A 19,374-nucleotide genomic window follows, 5' to 3' on the forward strand; every position below is an offset into this window, starting at 1 on the left:
TCTGATCCTATGTGTAAGCAAGATATATAGCTACCTATGGTCTAACTTGAGAAAGACTAAAAGCACCTCTTGCTTCTCCCTTCCTCCCAGGAGCAAAACACTCAACCCCCACCTAAACCCAAGTTGTGCTCCACTGTCCACTGCCACAGCACCTGAGATGAACTTCTTTGAGGAAAGGAACTGGAGTTCCTGTTAAAATAGAAATCTGTTATTTTGTAAGACTTGGAGACATTTGGAACTTGAACTGATTTCAGCAGCCACCAAGGGGACCACTGCTGTAATCTAGTCACTGAATCTGCTCCCTAGAGAGTCATTCTCTTCTGGGGGCTGCTACAGGTGTCCTAATCAAAGAAAAGGAAAGCACTTGAAGAGTTATAAAGTGTGAGTGTTTCACCAGATAAATGGCATTTCAGAGGACAGTGAAAATGATAGTAATATGCTGAAGCCTGCAGGCCAAACTGACTGCCTCGTGTTTATCAGCCTACACTTCCTAATCTTCTGAGAGTTTCCCTTTCCCGCTCCTATCTTTCTCTCGCCAAGGCCTTGTGTTCCTTGCTCCCTAACTCCCTAACCCCAGATATCTTTATTTCCCTAGCATCTCAGCTGCACTCTTCTTCCTTTCTGGCTTAGTTTCAAATTATCCCTTCTCTTTCTCCTATCATTACCCCCTGTTTTCTTTGGTGATCATCATCTAAAACTGGTCTGTATTTAAACACTTGCTTTATTTGTTGGATACAACTATATTGCATGTTCAGTACATATAATTTAGATTAGATCATTAGCCTTTTGTTTCTCTCTCAGAAGCATTCTAAGATCAAGTCTAATCCTAAATTCAGGATTTCTTTCTCCACTCTAGATCAGTGGACCTGGGTGGAGTAAAGATTTTCCAGTGGGACATTAGGTTATCATCAGTAATGAAGGCAGCAGCACAAAACGTAGCCAATTAACTAGGAGGACTAAGACACATACTTGTAATGACATGGGAAAGCAGTTGGAAGTGTTTTTTTTTTTTTTTTTTTTTGTGGTATGCGGGCCTCTCACTGTTGCGGCCTCTCCCGTTGCGGAGCACAGGCTCCGGACGCGCAGGCTCAGCGGCCATGGCTCACGGGCCCAGCCGCTCCGCAGCATGTGGGGTCTTCTCGGACCGGGGCATGAACCCGCGTCCCCTGCATCGGCAGGCGGACTCTCAACCACTGCTCCACCAGGGAAGCCCGGAAGTGTTTTTGAAGATCATCAATCCTGAGTTTGGGCACTTCCTCAGGAGGCCAGATCTGGCAATGGGAGGATGGGAGATCAGGGTTAGGGTCAAGGCAAGTGTCTGAGGAGAGGGTCCCAAGGGGTGGAGGAGATGATCACTGGTGGTGATCCTGCAGTTGGGGTGGGGAGAGGCATAATCCTTTGTGAAGATCACCTGTCACGTGACTGTACATCATTGGTAAGGCTTCTGGTGGGAAGTAAATTGGTGACTAATAACTTCTTGGCACCTGCACCCAAGTAAAGTTTAAACAGCCAAAGCCCAGAGACAGAATTCTTTCTTTACAATTTTATTTACAAAATGTATTAAAACTTTGTACAATACCTCATGGCAATGAGGCTCCGTAATTTACGCCCACACATGCAATTTACGCTTTTACGGCCATTAGTTTGCTTGGCAATGTTTCTGTTCACTGAAGTACAGCTTTAACAACAAAAAGAAAATAATTGGAAAAAAAAATCTTCAAGTGACTACCGCCAAACTCCCGTAGCTTGAAGTTAGTAGCAGAAATTTGAAGCAATCAATGTTTCTTTAAACATGCAAGTTTTTAAAAAATAACAAACCAATTTACCCGCCTCTTCATTCCCAGTGAAGTTTCCTCTCTGAAAAATTGATTTGAGTCAACTAACATCCACTTCTCTTTAAACAGTGCCTATGAGAAGTTTGTGTGTAGGTCGGTTAGCTTCCCGCGCCGGAACATCATAGCATTCAGAAGTTGAAAAATCAGTTTCGTGAAAACAAAACAAAAACACAACAGCTTTCCTTTTTTGTTCAATACCATTTAAAATTTGACAGGTGAGTCGTTTGCTTATGACACAATTTTTTGGAATGAAAGTTTATATTACACTTTTCCGGAAACTTTTCGTTGGAAATGAGACTTGTACCTTTCTTTTCTGAAGACGAGCAAATGTGCAGCAAGTCAACTAGAGCATCTAAGGGTCACACTTGGGAAATGAATTTGAGCTCCCAGTTTTTACTGTCTGGAAACTTCCCAGTGCACGTCACTGATGAGAGCAAACTACTGAACTACAGAAAGCATACGTCGTTCTATTGGAGGTAATTAGTGAGCGGAGACTATTTCCTCTGACTGTTCTGATGATGCCAATGGCAGGTACGCAGTTAGTTACTTGATAGCCCGTGGAGCAGTGGAGCGATCTTCGGAGTCAGTAGAGAGACTGCTCCAAGCATGGACCTGGGAATGAGGCTGAGGCCCTCGGTTTAGCAGTAGGTTTGGGAATGCATTTTAGTCTTTGCAAACTAGAAAAGGACACATGCAGTCTGACGGAGAGCCATGGGCAATCACAGGCAACAGCTGGTAAGACAGACCTAGCAAGAGTAAAAGTTAGATGAGAACTGTGGTCTGAACCCACTGGCCCGCCTTGCAATGCGGTCCTGTCCCCGTGGTGTACGCTTGAAAGGCATACTTAGCAGAGAAAGCAGAGCTAAACACAGTGTTGTTTCTGAGAAAGATATTCCAAACACATTTGGGAGTGTCGGCAGCATTTCCCTCACCTCAATGCTAAATACTCAGCTGTCGTGACTTAAAACGCACACTGAAGCAAGAAAAACAGATCTGTGAGCTGAAATTCCAGGCTTCTCAGAAAGCCCCGGGGTCCGTTTTTAGGAAAGCACCGAGAGGTATGCTTAATAGTGCCCGTCCCTTGCTACACACAAGTCAATTTCGAAAGCTATGTGAATCCCTTCACCGAGTGGGAAGTTAGCAAAGCATTTTCACAAAACCATTTCAAAACACAGAAGTCACTGTTCAGTCCCTTTTCCAAAGTGTTTCAATTTTCTTAAGTGTTGCATTTACATTCTAAAGATATACACATTTCAGCAAAGTTGAAAGGAAATAGGGTGCACAGAACATCACCACCAACAGGAAATACCAAAAACATCTGGTCAGCAGATCCTAGAAGAAATGCCAGTCTGTCCTCCCAGACAGGGAGTCAGATTTGTTTTTTTTAAATCAGGAGGAATTATTTAAATCAGGAATAATTATTTTAGCTAAGATGGGCCGATTTGCTGAATTGGAATTTTAAATTTGTCTGTGTGTCTGTGTGTTAAAGAACATGGTGTTTGTATACTGTGCAGTGGTATCAAAGAATGGCTTTTGTTGAATTGACTTTTTTTAAAATAAGATTAGTTTTCGCATACTGGAATCTTGCATGTCCATTTTTTTGTTGATTTTATTTTAATTTTTTCAAGCAAAGCAAAAAGATTTCAATGATGATTTGCATTGTCGCGAGTCTCAGAGTATTCCATAAGGCACTGAAGGAAAAAAAAAATCAGTTTTTCCTATTGAAAGGTCATTGCACCATCAGCAATATTCGTGTCATGCCCGACACCAAGGAGAGTGAAATCTGGCTCAGGATCCTTGAAGCAGCCACGTTTCCGGTGATTCCTCTTGTCACTTGCCTCCAGTGGGAAGGGATCTGCAAAGGCAAGGGGGAAATTTAAGTTTGAACGGGCTTTCTATTGGGAATGGAAGTTTACTATGGCTCAGTCTATCCTGGACAAAAACCACGGCTCTTTTCTCACACTGGCATCTCTGAGGCTGCACCCTGCTTGATTGGCTTTAGCCAACAGGTCTGTTTAAATTCTTTCACTTGAAGCAAATGCTTTGCAATAGGTTAAATTAGGTTCATTTTTTTTACTATGCATTGTACCAAGGAATACACGGGCATTGCATGATGTCTAACTCAAAAAGCGTTCATCACTTAGGGTGTAGGTATACTAGAAAGCCTTCGTGGCATTTCAATATAGATACTCAGGACAACGACACTGTAGAGTATATTCTGATTGCAGAACCTGTGACAGGACTGTTTACCTAGGACAGAGTGGAAGCAGTGTTCTACGGCTCGCTCAATTGAAATCCATTTGACTGCTCATTGCCAGAAAGGTCACAGCTTGTTTCTCTTCATATCTACAACCTTAGTTATTAAAGTCAGAAAATAGCACATGGACTGTAAAGAGACAGCACATTCCAGGAAGAGGCCAGAACAGTGATACCCACGAAGGGGATTGGCTTCCATGGGGGTGTTTGCCTTGATATTATGGGCCTGATTGAGATGTTGATGCTGCCCTCCTTTTGGAGGCATTAACTAGTGCAGGGAGTTCATTTGCCCCCAACTCTGAAAACTTAAGACCACTTTCATGCCTCCTTTTCAAGCTCACATCCATCCTCTCCATCCTTTCCCTCTACACTAATGGGACCCTTCTTTTTCTCATGAGCTAATGCTGAATTTTATCCCAAAGGAATGACATGATCATTATCTACCACTGGCCCTGGAATAAAAGTATCTGTAAGAAGAATGTCAAAGATGCATCTGAAGGCCAGAAGCCCCAAAGAAGCAGAATAAGACTAACATAGAAGTGGGTAAACCTCTTCCTTGGAATCACTATGGTCCAGAGTCATATCTATCTCAGAAGTTTGGGGAAAGCTTATGTCTATGACAGGAAGATCAACCCTCTTCTCTCTCTATTGGCCATGGGATGTCATTTCCCACCTGCATAACTTTGGGAAAGCCACCTAATCTCTCAATGCCTCTGTTTCCTGTTTTTAAATGGGGGTAGATGAGATATTACCACTGAAGGAAAGGTCCTCTGGGAACAAAGAACATCACCCCTTCAGTTATCTAGAATGTTTTCCACTTAACGTAAGATGAACTCTTTAAAGCAGGAACGCTTCCCCAGCAAGAATGTCTATGGCTGCAGAAGGAAAATTGATTCTTTCGAAATGGGCGGCATGAACAAAGTTAATATTTTCTAGGAAGACTAAACAGAACTGTATTAGAGGAAAAATGGAAATCTTTTTCCTTAACCTCAGGCATTTTGAGGTCTTGAAAATAAGAAGGATTTCAAAAATATTGAAGAAACCAAAGAAGCCAGAAGTAGTTGTGAACAGCAATGAGGAAATGGGAAAGAATTTCTTAAAACAGCGAGCAGAGTGAGCCCTAGGGTGCAGTGAATCTGGAACGCCTGATGGTTGGTCACCTGCCCAGGCATCCTGGGGGCCCCTCTTCCAGTGGGTGGCCAGTAACCCAAACAGGCAGCAGGTCATCAAGAGGCCGTCTGCTCCCCAGTGGGTGCTGGATCTGAGGCGTGTGTTCCCACAATGAGTCCAATAACCCGGACTCTACTCTCAGCCATGGCAAATGAGAGATGACCCCCTTCTCTTTCAAGGATGTCTTTTTGTTAACTAGATTCCACCTAGATCATATTTTTGCAGCTGATTTGCACTTGAGTCATTCTTCCTGAAGAATTACTGGTACCATAAACTGCTAAGGCTGGCTCTGATAATAACAATAAAAGTAAAATCTCAGGGTGCTTCTCCATCTCTGTGCCCCTGAATGGACCCTGACAGATCTAGGCCAGCTCAGGGAACCGGAAGCCTGATAACTAGGTAACAAGTCAGAAGGCACTAGGAGATATTCCAGAACTTCTTGGGAAATAAAAGATGAGTGAGCAAAGACCAACATTCCCCTAACGTTACATCACCACACTGGCTGAGGACAGCAGAGCGGTTTCTATTTCCTGCTCAGCCTGCTTTGTGCCTCGACTGACACATGTCAGGTTTTTTTCTGGCATCCTCTGAGGCTTTTCCTCCTTGTCTTTCCCTCCATGACCTACACATTTACACATATATCCATCCCTCCTCAGGGCACCATTGATGATCTCTTGGCATCACTTATTAAACAGACATTTGCTCTTTAGGTGTCCCTGCTCAGAAAGGAGAAGTGAAGCCATGTAGAGCAGAGTATATCCCACATTCTCTCAGATCAATCGTACTACACCATGGATTCCTATATTTTTCAGGCCCAGAACAATACCCATAGTACAAATCCTTATCTCAACCCTTCTAGGATCACCATGTGGGGGAATCAACTTGGTCATTAATTCACGAGCCCATTCTTTTTTCTTCTCCACTATGGGAAAACTCAGCACCCTCACGCCACTCTGTCCACATTTCTTTCATAAGATAGAATCCAACGTGGCTCCAAACTACCTATTTTAGGTATTTCCTGAAATCAACTTGAAAAATAAATTGGACAGTTCTTTTGAAATATATCAACATTTTTAGGGTTTTTTTTTTAATAAGCAGTTTCTACTTTCACAGGGGGAAAAAAATGGTCTTCTTATCCTAAAACTGTCTTCATATGTAACACTGGCCATCACTAAGATGACACTGAACTTTGCAATGGCTTGTTTGCGGAGGCTTTCCCCAGGTTTTCATCCTAGGGATGATTGCCAAGGTGCTAGCTAACTGGGCTGTAACCACGTTGGCATCGATGTCTATTTGAGTGTGATTTTTGCCTCAGTTAGCCCGAATTTTGCTTCACAAAATGGGTCAGCCAAGATGACGAAAGGAAAGCCAGAGTACCAGAAGTTGTGGCAAGTTAATTTCTTATGCTCTTCCCCCAGGTTTAATGTTCTGGGCCTCCACTTCAGGACTGTAGCATTCTGCCCAAATTGCTGATCCCAGTTTGGTCTCCCTCTCTCCCTCTCTCCCCTCCTCTGTGTCTGTCTGCCTTTTTGTCACTCTCCTTCCCTTTCTCCCTCCCCCTTCCTTCAATTCCTTAAGTTACATCCTCTGAGACAGCTTTCTCTAGAATCTTACTACTCCCTAGACCAGCAGCATCAACACGACCTGTGAGCTTGTGAGAACTGTAGAACCTCAGGCCCCATCCCAGAGCAGCTGCCTCAGGACCTGCATTTTTATAAGATCCCCAGGTGGTTCATATGCATATTGCCAGTTGGGAAGCACTGCTCTGGGCCTTTAATGAGAGACTGAGGCTATAGGAGTTGGGGAGCAGGGACATAGATTCTCAGATGGAATGGCTGATAATAAAGAGGGTCTGGAGGCTGTGTGGCCCTAAGCCCTGTTACAGAAAGCTTCCTTTTGGGGAACGTAGGAGCGATTGAATATACACCCTCATGTCAAGTGCATAAGAAGGAGGGCAAATGGAGGCTTGGTGAAGTCTCTCAAGACATTTTTGTAAAGAAGTGAGACATAGACTTAGGATCTGCTCTCCATTTGACAGGATCCCACTGGGGTTTCAAGGTTTCTGGAGAGCACCGGGCCACGCGTAGAGAGCGGTGGCGTGGTTTAGTGAAGAATACAGCTACAGGAGGAAGAAGAGCTGGGTTCTAGTCCCAGAACTGCCACTGCCTAGCTGTGTTGCCTTTAGCAAGTCATTTGATGTGGCTGGTACCTCGTTACCTGAAAGGGGAAATATTTTCTGCCCCATTACCTCAACTGAGGCAATAGATGTGAGAGCACTTGGAAAACTGATATGCAGATTTCAGGTGTATTATTTCTTTGGATGCCAATATCTCAGAATTTGGGATAAGTAAGCTAGGCTGAAATCACCCATGTACTCTCTTATGAGAAAGCAATAACATGCCCCCAATTGTAATGGGCCTATATAACCTACTCAAGAGTAAAATATTTTAAGCACGCTGGAACATGAAATGCTTGCATGCAAACAGTGCTAATTGCAGATGAATCCACGTATTGTCCATTCAACAATGCAATGGGAACACTTTGTTAGTGGGTTAGTCGGTGGCAAAAGGCTGCAGCCTGCAGCAGGAAAGAACAACCAGCAACTTCATCAAACAAGATAATGCCTTCCATGGTGAGGACAAATGATTTATGTGGATGAAATATCATTTAAAAATTGGCTGAATTTAGATCCGCACCATGAAATATAAGGTCAAAACACAGATGCATTTGTAGAAATTCAAACACATGGACATTGACTCAAGAGGTCAAAAATCTACCTAGAATAAGGGCTACGAAGTTTCTAATTGTTCTGTTCCACTTCGGATAGGTGTGTTACTGATGACAGATGCACGTGAAGGTAACAAAACTATTTTCTCTTAAACACTTCCAGAATGGAGATGTTATCCTAACTCAAGCTTGCCTTTGAACATGTCTGAGTTATTGGTGAGTTTTAGCTATAGCTGCCAGAATCAAGGTGGCATCAGTCAGGTTCATTTAAGTATGAATTTGGGAACAGCCAGCAGCAGGGAACCTAGACTGTCCTTTGGGAGACACTTACCTCAATGAACATCAGTTCCAAGAAAGGGACAACAAAGGAACTCAAAGATTAAAGAAATTGTCTCAGGCTTATACTTAAGAGATCCACCACACCCCTATAGAAGCACTACCTTTCTCAAGGTAGCAGCTCCCCATTTCCATTCCTCATTTTAACATCAGTTCCAGAGAGCTGCTTTCTCTAGAGCTTCACTGTCCAATATGGTAGTCACCAGCCACATGTGACTATGGAACACTTGATATGTGGCTAGTGTGAATTGACATGTGCCATAAGTATAGAAGACACCCCTGATTTCTAAGACTTAGTATGAAGAAAAGAATGTAAGGGCTTCCCTGGTGGCGCAGTGGTTGAGAGTCCGCCTGCCGATGCAGGGGACACGGGTTCGTGCCCCGGTCCGGGAAGATCCCACATGCCGCGGAGCGGCTGGGCCCGTGAGCCATGGCCGCTGAGCCTGCACGTCCGGTGCCTGTGCTCCGCAACGGGAGAGGCCACAACAGTGAGAGGCCCGTGTACCACAAAAAAAAAAAAATATATATATATAAAAGAATGTAAAACACTTCATTCACTTTTTACATTGATAACAAGTTGAAATGATAATACTTCGAATATACTGGGATAAATGAAATATATCATTAAATTAATTTTGCTTGTGTTACTTTAGAAAATGGCTAGAAGAGCACTTAAAATTACACATGTGGTTCACATGTGGCTTGCAAATGTTCCCACTGAACAGTGCTGCTCTAGAGAATTTCTTTTTCCTTTTGGGTCGCAGACCACAATTTAATTACAACTATGCTATTAGGAAAGCACCACTGTCTGACAAGAAAGCACAACCATTATTTTCAAAGAATCAAATGGTTGCAAAGAATAGACAATTCCTGAAACAACAAACCAAACTGAAAGACAACAAGAAAAGAAAAAGAGATTGACATACAGTAACATAAACTGATTAGTTTACTAGACCTTAACCGTACCCCTAGATCTTAACACTCTCTGTTCCATACACGTTGTAGCCTTCTCTGTATGTAGCGTAATTTTGAGTGTTGGTGGCAGGAGCAGGCTTAAAGTTTTGGGTGTTCTTTGTGAGTTTCATGCGTTTGGACTCTGCCCGTGATTTGTAACAGAATTCTATCAAAGCCACCATCATGGCCAGCCCCAGACCTCCGACAAGTATATAGAAAACGCCTGCCACATTGCTCAGGCTCAGAGCGCTGGTCTTGTCCTAAGAGAAATGAACAAGGTGATTAGTTCTTGGGGAAAACAAAGACAATGGGACATTATAATGCATTGCAACAGTATATGATAGTTCTAAGTTGTAAAATAGCTAAACATTGATGTAAATGCTATGACTCAACTCTGGCAACTGGCTGATGTTTCACAATGGCCAGCAAGATGGTAGATGGTGCTTCTGTTGACAGTTGTGGTCCTCCCCTAAATGTTCTTTTAGTTTGACTCCTTAAATCCATTAGTACCTCAAGATGGTGTCAACAACTAAATAAACAGCACTCGGCCATGGGAGCAAAAGTGGAAACACAAGCACAACTTAGTCCTCTGCCGGCTTCGATAAACACCATTTGCCAGAGTTGAGCTGTGACATCATCTCTGTCGATGTAACACTCTTTTCATTTGGGAACTTGAAGCACTCTTTCCCCTCTCTGCCCCGCAACACCTCTTTCTCCCTTGTCAACAACTGGTCTTTAAGATGACAGGTGAGAACGTTAGAGGTTCCTGATATTCATATCTGGGGAGTTACCTCACAAGGGTTTGTTTTAAAAGGATTAACTCTCCCCTTTCACCCAGTGGCTGAGAAATTGCTCCTTTGAGGACTGGTTGCTAAGGCCTCATCCTCAGCGCAGCAAGTCTTTGTGCTGCGGGAACAAGGGCACAGCACAAAGAATTGGCTCTGTTCCCTCTTCCTGAGAGTTTAAGGACCCGCTGGGTCCTGAATTGGCTCCATACAAATCAGAAAACTTTTCCAGGAGGCTGATGATTAAAAAAAAAATCCGGCTCATTTTTAGCTTTTACTCCAGGGAATGTAGAGAATAATTAGGAAAAAAACCCAAAACAAAACACCCCTATACTCATCTGCTCTCTATTTAAAATGGGGGGAACATCGAGGAAGCCGGTCAGTGACTTTCAGGTCAAACTGCAAATCTGACTAAGCTATCTGCCTGTATGAAAAAGCAGAAACTGAACTGCTGAACAACGGAAAGAAAAAAGTTGGTGCCTTGAGCCCTACCTTGAGGTAGGACACAGCAAGGGCCAGGAGCCTTTCTTTGAAAAAAATAAAATAAAGTAGCATTTTGTAGTCTTTTTAGAGGGAATGTAACCATTTTGCTGCTGAATACAACGGAATGGAATACCCAAATTGTCAAGCCAGTGAATTGAGTATCTTATTCAAATGATAGCACAGTGACCAGATGATGGCCATGGCTGACACTCAACACTGTGGCTCAGCCAGTCCTGGTATCACGTAAAGAATTAAATGCAAAAACAATATGGCCATGTCCTGATTCTGTTTTCATAGGAGCCAGTCCTGCACTTGTTTACCTTAATAAAAAGGCCAATTGGAATTAAGTCGCATGATCGGGAAGAGGGGTAGGGACATGCCTCATGTCTACAACAACCTTGCAAATAGTCACTCTTCTAGGATGAGTGACAGTTAGCTAGACAAGTGGTAAGAATTTCTATAACTTAGGAAACAATGGATCATCTCCTTAAGGAGGCAGGTGAAGCTGTCTGCAAGGATGTTCCACAGTCCATTAGGAAAAGGACCAATTTCTGGTAACCTGCCCTCTCCCATTAGATTTTTATATGTATGTGGTTTTTGATGGGGGAAAAAGTGTCCTTTACATCACCCATGTAAGCCGTAGCAACAAAGTTTCAAGTTCCATGTATTTAAGTTTCAAAGAATTCCCTGCTGTGGGATGTAGAAAACCAGTAGCAAAATGGTTCACTGCACAAGGAAAATGAGTGACATTTCATGAAATGAATTAACTGATACCACAATATTAGTTCAAAAAAAGGAAAGGCAAAAATTGAAACTAAAAAGGAACTTTCTTAGGGGAGCAAAGGGGGGCAGGAAGGAGGCGGGGAAGAGTGTTTCATGCTTATCAATGTGATGTTATCCTGAGAAGGTATACCCTTAAGGAGCATGCGACTGAATTTTAAAAGTATTACGTACAGAGATTCAAATGACACCTTTGGAAGAGAGAAGTGTGACAGACTTAATGAGATTCGAGATCCAAATAGATGCTGAACTCAATACGACAGCAGCTGAGAGGAGGCTGGCTAATCATTCTGCTTACAGAGACCAGTCTTTGTTATTGATTTCTTTGACTGTTTTCAGGTGGGATCGACATAATATATTCATAACCAAAGGCATTTACAACTACAAAGTCTCTGACACTGTAAGAGGTTAAGAAAAAGTACTGTCACAACTGGATCATTTTTTGTTTTTTGGGTTGTCGTTGTTGTTCTGTTTTCTCTTTGAACTTTCGAAATGTGAAATACAGTAAAACCCCCTTATAACACAGCTCGTGATTTTACTGCTTTGGGAACATGGTGGGTCAGATTGAGTTCCCTAATCGTAAGGATAGCTCGCCGGAGTCGATGACTGATGTCACGTGGCAGGCCTCTGAGACTGGTGTTTGCCTCATTCCCTCAGCGCTGGTGTTATAAAGGGGTCCCACTGTGTCAGGGAGTGTCTGTTGGGAAGGAAAGCCGTTTTAGGGTAGAAAATAAACAGTGGTTCAAAATGTGATTGCTAATCAGTACAAAAAGACCTTCAGCGACTGACCTTACTCCCGGAGTCCTTCGCTCCGCATTCCCCCTTATCGTACCACCATTTGTTTTTCAGCTTGTCTAAGATGCCTTGTTCACTGAGTTTCAATACTGCAAGGTTTACAGGCGTTCTTCACGTGGGAAATAACATAAATAACATTATATTATGTTATTTTATGTTATTCAAGCTTCAAACTACTTTAAAACTATAGAAAGCGATAAAGCAGGGGGCCCTGGCCACAGAGTAATTTTAGACACTGCAGGCAACCTGAGCATTACCTTATAAAAATTAACACTACAGCAACGCTATATTTACCAGGGCCTGCCCATATCGCTTTGAGTAATCGGCACACACTGTTAAATAATGAGGATAGAAAAAAGGCACTCCTCAGATAGGCTGTGTGGGGTGAGGAGGGTCTCCCCTCAAGTGACAATTGTCGGCGGCAGCTTGCAGTAGCTTTGTGACGGAGGTGTGTTAGGTTTGATCTAACTGGGTGTCTTGTTGTACTTCCAGACAGAAAGCAAGTTTTATGGAGGAGTGGGGAAGGGAAGGGGACCAGAAGGGGAGGCGTTTCCACATGTGGAGACAAAAGGATGAATCCGAACAGAATAGAAGATAGATTCTACGTGAATAACATGCCTTCTGATGAGTTGTCCTTTATTATACATATCTGTTGCCCAGCTGAAAATGAGCTCAGAAAGAACTGTGCTACATACATGTCTTCACAAACTGCATTCTTATGCACATACTTGTCTTAGTATTAAAGGTATAACGTGGACCTCTGAGTTTTGGATAAGAGTACTTTCAACAATGGGAGAACTGGTCTATGGATTGTTTTTGAGTTACTGATCAGCTCTCTCTCTGATATGGTCATAAGTCTGTGAGCGACTCAGATCACCAAAAGGTGAACTAGATTGTTTAAAAATGGATTATTAATATGGCATGGCCTGAAATGGCAAGCTGACTGCCCCTATGGGTAGCGCTGTGGAGGAAGTTTAGATAAGCTGTTCTAGTGAGATAAGACTTCCTCAACTAAGAGGCTAATAAGTCCCCAGGAGGCCAGCCCACTGCTCCCTCGTCCTCCACCGCTTAAAGTGTGAGGACTTCTTTGAGAGCCGCTGGGCAAACGCAGGATACTCTCCTGGTTCTAGGATAACGATCTTCTCTCTTAGAAATTTCTTCAGCTGTAAAATGGGAATAATGACCTTTACTCTGTCTCCTTTCTAGAGCTAATGAATCTTAAATAAAGTATCTCTAATAACTTTAGATTAAAAATGCATTATTTACAGAGGGTGGCATATTTCTATTATGAGGCAATAAACTGCTGTGTGTTCAGATTCACGTGAACAATATTGCCAATACTAGTGCACGTTTTTCTGAATGCCACCAGTTTACCAGGAGGAAAACAGATATATTTATGTAACTATGAACATTCCATAGAATTTCTGAGCTTATTTTGGGTAACTTGGACCCACTAACATATCCAGTCATTGACAAGACTTCTGTTGTCACAGAGATCTGGCCTCTATCAGACCAAGTCCCCAAAGCCTATTTCCTTTCTTCTCCCCTTTGCTGTTGAGAGCAGAAGGACCATCTCATCTTGAGAATTCTGAGAAACATATCATCATTTTAAAATAATAGGCAATTTCAGAGTACTTGGGATTTGAAAGGCTGTAAACCTTTAGTGTCACAGAGGTGACACTTTCTTGGGGAGTGCAGAGCTTGGCAGCCAGAATGTCTGCATTTTGTTTCTCACCAGGAAACTGAGGTCCTTTTATACTTTAAACAATTCCTTCAATCAATGCTCAGAAGCTGAGGCTTCTCAAATGCTAGCCAGACTTGCTTGGAATGCAAAGCAACAAAAGATACTCAAATAAAAATTGGAGCCTCTTTAGGATATTACTGGCAGTGAAAGTTAAGTCTTAGACTTTTAAGGGACAGACAGGCCATCTATGGCCCTGAGATCAGTGTTGGAACTGCCTTCTCCCCTAATCCCCACTGTCTGGCCTCCTCCTCTCTCCTTTCCCCCTATTATTTTTTACTTTATCACCCCCACCTTTCTTCCAGTGCTGTGCCTTAAGCTAGGCACTGGGACCCAGGCTAAGGATTAGGACAGTCGGCTTAAGTTGCAGGGGAGATGCTTTCCAATGGCATATGGGTGACTGACTCCATCAGGACCTCAGGAAAAATTACAAAGCATTTTTTTCTTCCTTTCTGTGCTTCCTTTTTTCTTATTGTAAAGGGCCCAGTGTCTTCACGCTGCTCTCTAAGCCCTTACCAGGCCCCGACCTCCCTCAAGCTACTATACTCTTCAAATTACTTCATTCAATTTCTTTAGTACAGCTGCTCTTACTAGATCTCAGGAACAGAGCAGTCTGATTAAAGGCCCTCACACTAAGGTCCAAATAGAGACCTTTCCCTAGAGATCCTGGGTTTTAAAAAATTTGTCAACCCTTAAGTGAACTAGGTTGATAAAAGTGTGACATGTTCGTTTAGAACAATGGTTCTCAAAGTGTGGTCCAAGGACCCCTGGAGGATCCCTGAAAACTTTTCATCATAGGGTCTGTGAGGTCAAAACTATTTTTGTAATAATACTAAGGCATTCTTTGTCTTTCTTACTCTTATTCCCTCATGATGTACAGTGGAGTTTCCTGGAGGCTACATGACATGTAATATCACAACACATTGAATGAAGAAGCAGAAATGAGAATCCTATTCTCTTATATTAAGCCAGACATTAAAGCTATTTGCAAAAATAGGACAATGCCGCTCCCCACTAATTTTTTTAAAAAGTTATTTTTCATAAAAAGTATGTTATTTATGTTAATATACATTGGGTTTATTATTTTTAAGGGAGTTAATACATTATTTTTAAATTCTTCAGTTTTAATTTCTGATATGTTAAGTGTTAATAGACTTAATACATATGAACAAAATCTTTTGGGGGTTCCCTATAACTTTTAAGTGTGTAAAGGGGTCCTGGGATAAAAAGGGTTGAGATGCACTGGTTTTAGAGGAGGGTAGATTTTTCCCCTGCTGGGGCCTAGTCTGGGCTGCCACCCTCCACTCCTGCCAAAACCCAGGCTGAGCATTTAAGCATCCAGGTCAGCAACTTAGCATCCTACTTTTCTGACAAATGGCCTACCCCTGCCTTAGGCCATCAGGTGGCTCCCACAGAATGGTTGGTAGCTGCTCTCTACGCCCATGGCATCCACGGTTACAGTAGAGGTTACCTTAGAGCAATGGTTCTCAATCGGGGGTCATTTTGTCCTCCAGGGGACACTGGACAATGTCTAGAGTCATTTTTCACTGTCACAACTGGGAGGGTGGGGAATGCTACAGGCATCTAGTGGGTAGAGGCCAGGGATGCTGTTAAACACCCTACTTGGCACAGGGAGGCCCTCCACAACAAAGCCCCAGATGTCAACAGTACCGAGGCGGAGAAACCCTGCCTTAGAGCGTCCAGACCTCATCTGTTGCCCCAGGGCTTTAGAGAAATCTGACAAATGATATACCCTTAGAAGTTTAGTCTTTGATCGGAAAAAAAAAATCACAGGGCTTAAGGAACCTGGCAGGGAACCAATGTGCACTTGGGAACTTCTAAATAAAAATGAAGGAGAAAAACAAACATTTTAAGAAGTAGCACAGGCAAGGAGCATAAAAGCTGTAATCAGAAATCACAGATAATACCACTTAACAAGGTTAGGATAGCTGCCAGGAAAAGAAAGTACTTTAAAGGCCAAATCTCCTAGAATTGTATGTTGCTGTGGGGTGGAATAAATTCCCAAGATGGCAGAGAAAAACTGCTTGTAACCACGTAATTTTCTCTCTTACTGTACCTTACTGGATGTATTGCCAAACTCAATTCAAATCAACCAAATGTATTGACACCCTCCTCCCAACACACACGCGCACACACACACACACACACACACACACACACACACACAATTTGGTATTTTAAAGGAAGTGGAATTAGGTGGACATCTGGTCATTTTAAATGTCACTTTCCTCATGATGCCATTTTTGTTCCTCACCCAATATTTTCTCTCCCTCCTCCTTCCTCTTCTACCTGGCCTTATTATTTGGGCCCAGGTCTTGTGTCTCCCTCTAGGCTGTGTTTCTCAAAGGGAGGCACCATGACTTATGTATTTGTATTCCCCACTTAGAATAGTTCTCTCAATAAATACTTGATTAGAAAACTCTCTTTTAGCTTTTGTTTTTCAGCCTAGTACTTCACACATAATAAAATTATTATTATTATCGGTCAAGTTCAATAATCACTTTAAGAAGGTAGATTTATGGTCTCTATAAGTAAAGAAATCGAGGCACAGATAGGTTAAGTAATCTGCTCAAAACTGCACAGCAAATTATGGGGCAGGCCAGAAGGCAAATTAACACGCATCCAACTCTGTACTGTACATTCTCCAATGGAACACACAGAAAAGGGGTAGCAGTCCTCATTGTTTTCATTCTTAGGGCTTGGATGTTCATAATGAATTTTTTCTTTAGGGATCACCATACTCCAACTATCAGCCTAGCAAGGGTATATCTAGCAGCTGGGGCCTTTCACTGCGACATAGCAATACGTCTCCAGGGGAATGTTTCAGAGCAATTACTGTAGGCCCTTAACTGGTACCTGAGAGAATTATAAGTCAGAAATATTTACTGTACTCACTTCAGTAGATAAAAGAAAGAATTAAACAAAGTAGGTCAGATTCCTATCATGGAAATGAGGCAGGCATTCTCCCCTCTGAAGGGCTTGCTATGGACGTTTTGCTGAGTAGAGCACTCGTAAGACAAAAACACAGGTTGGCAAGCATAGGGAGAGAACAGGAGGGCTTTGTGATGTAATTTCAAGGGGTCTGGGAACATCCCCCTGTCCACAAGTATTTTCCTCACTGGTACCTTTATTTCCATCATGAGAATTTCACACCTTTAAGTTTGAGCAGCATTCCTTGTTAAAATACAAAGCTTCCTGAGAAATGGGAAAGGAAGCAAAGAGTAACTATTTCTAAACTCCAACTCTTTGTTCCATTTCGTTTAAAAAATGTTCGGGGGGGAAAGGGTGTAAACTTCTCCTATGTAAAGGGTGTAAATTGCACCCATGTCATAAAACTGTATATGGGTTGTTGATCAGATGGAGAGGATGAGAGTGAATGTGAACTAGATAGTCAGTTAACAGCATGTGAAGGTAGCACAGACCTGTGGCAGGATGACTATTCCTGAATGCTGCCAACAGTCACAGAGTGGCATCTATTTTTTTTTTAATTGGGATAGTAATGTAATTCATAATGCCTTGAAAATGAGTTCTGTTTTTGAAGAAAACATAACTAACTGATACAAATTTCTGCTTATCTCTGCCATCCACACCTGGTAACAACTCAGCGACAAAGCACTGTGCTCATTAATCCAGGGCATCCAGCCCCGGGTGGCGATTGTCTAGGTTCCCAGCTTGTTCCTGGGAGCTATGAACCGGCCATTGCAAAGTTCAGTGTCATCTTAGTGATGACCAGTGTTACATATGAAGACAGTTTTAGGATTAGAAGACCATTTTTTTTCCCCTGTGAAAGTAGAAACTGCTTATTAAAAAAAAAAAAACCTAAAACTAAAAATGTTGATATATTTCAAAAGAACTGTCCAATTTATTTTTCAAGTTGATTTCAGGAAATACCTAAAATAGGTAGTTTGGAGCCACGTTGGATTCTTTCTTATGAAAGAGAGAAATGTGGACAGAGTGGCGTGAGGGTGCTGAGTTTTCCCATAGTGGAAAAGAAAAAAAACTGGCCTCGTGAATTAATGACCAAGTTGATTCCCCCATATGGTGATCCTAGAAGGGTTGAGATAAGGATTTGTACTATGGGTATTGTTCTGGGCCTGAAAAATATAGGAATCCATGGTGTAGTACGATTGATCTGAGAGAATGTGGGATATACTCTGCTCTACATGGCTTCACTTCTCCTTTCTGAGCAGGGACACCTAAAGAGCAAATGTCTGTTTAATAAATGATGCCAAGAGATCATCAATGGTGCCCTGAGGAGGGATGGATATATGTGTAAATATGTAGGTCATGGAGGGAAAGACAAGGAGATCACAGAGAAGTAAAAGAAATATGCGAGCAAGGATGGTGTATTTGCATAGTTAATTAGAAACTTGCTCTAAGAACACAATGTCTGAATGATGATAACAGAAACTTATCACAAGCTAAGCTGGAAGCCCATCCCTCATGCTATGCTTCATCCGAAGCTCACTCTAAGTTACTGCATTTGTTTCTTGGTACCTAGTGATTTCTTGGAACAACTTCTAAAAATTATCTTCGGTCCAGTGGAGGGAGAAAAGCCATCTTTCACTGGCTTTTCTACTGAATATATTTCAGGTTTTCATGGTGACAAGTCACCTTTCCGAATTGCTCACTTGCTTCCCTAGCCTTTTCAGGCAGGAAGGCAGTTACAGACATCTCTGCCCAGGCAGGGCTTGATTTATGAAGTTGAAGCCAATTGATAACCAAGCAAGAGAAGATTCTTTGTTGGATAAAAGGATTTATTCTACAGTCCTTTATATTCTTTTCCATAGGTTACCTTGGGAAATGTGTAGTAAAGGGATTTACCTCTCTACAGTAGCTGTTGGAGGCTGTGGAAGTTCAAAATATGCCCTAGACTACATTAGTATCTGGACCCCTTTAAAGAAGCTTTATCGATTTCTTTTCACAGGGGTTTCTGGATGCAGCATTCTAGGAGAATGAAGGTTTAAGTTATTTTAATCTTTCTACCCTTGGATCAGCCTGAGCTTTCTCCACAAGCTGGGAGCAGGCACATATGACTGCTGGCAATACTGGACTCTGGCCGCCCAAGTGACCCTCATTCCACAGGGGCAGCCACAATGATTTGCAGAGCTGTGCAGTGCTTAGCTGCTAGACGCTTCCTCTGAGACAGTATTTATATCATGTAGTTCACAAATGTAGCTCAAACCTATTTAACTCCTTGCTAATGAGATCATAATTTAATATAAGTGCAAAGAGGGAATTCAATAATGCATGCATATAACGTTAGGAGTTGAAAGCTGTGAGTTATTTTACTGAGGGCCCAACAATGCTAGTGATTGAAACCTATTGATGAGCATCTGTGCTAGAGAAGCAGCCCCCAAAGTCACTTGGAGATATGTGGATAAAACCAGGGCATTTCCAAATGATAACCTCTCAAATTCAAAGTGATACATCCCTTGATTATACAAGTTGTGAGTTTCACTGATGGATTTCTGCCAAACTGGGCCTTTGT

General features: G+C 42.3%; 1 protein-coding gene and 1 long non-coding RNA gene across 3 annotated transcripts in view; one reads left to right on the top strand and one right to left on the bottom strand.

The window, feature by feature from the left end:
- LOC132418504 (uncharacterized) overlaps window positions 1–19,374 on the top strand; it is a 330,667-nt gene that overhangs the window by 5,238 nt on the left and 306,055 nt on the right. The window lies entirely within an intron of this gene.
- Window positions 3,562–19,374, bottom strand: part of GRIA3 (glutamate ionotropic receptor AMPA type subunit 3) — a 288,864-nt gene continuing 273,051 nt past the window's right edge. The window contains exons 15-16 of one of the 2 annotated variants that reach the window (XM_060002406.2): window positions 9,291–9,538; window positions 3,562–3,690 (exon numbers count right to left, since the gene is read on the bottom strand). In XM_060002406.2, the coding sequence (XP_059858389.1) occupies window positions 9,293–9,538 (246 nt within the window). In that variant the 3' untranslated portion in view covers window positions 3,562–3,690; window positions 9,291–9,292. Of the gene's footprint in view, window positions 3,691–9,208; window positions 9,539–12,115; window positions 12,231–19,374 lie in introns of those variants that run through there. The other variant, XM_060002403.2, reaches the window with a different exon arrangement.

This window comes from Delphinus delphis, chromosome X, assembly GCF_949987515.2.
Source record: "Delphinus delphis chromosome X, mDelDel1.2, whole genome shotgun sequence".
In the NCBI taxonomy this organism is placed as follows: domain Eukaryota; kingdom Metazoa; phylum Chordata; class Mammalia; order Artiodactyla; family Delphinidae; genus Delphinus; species Delphinus delphis.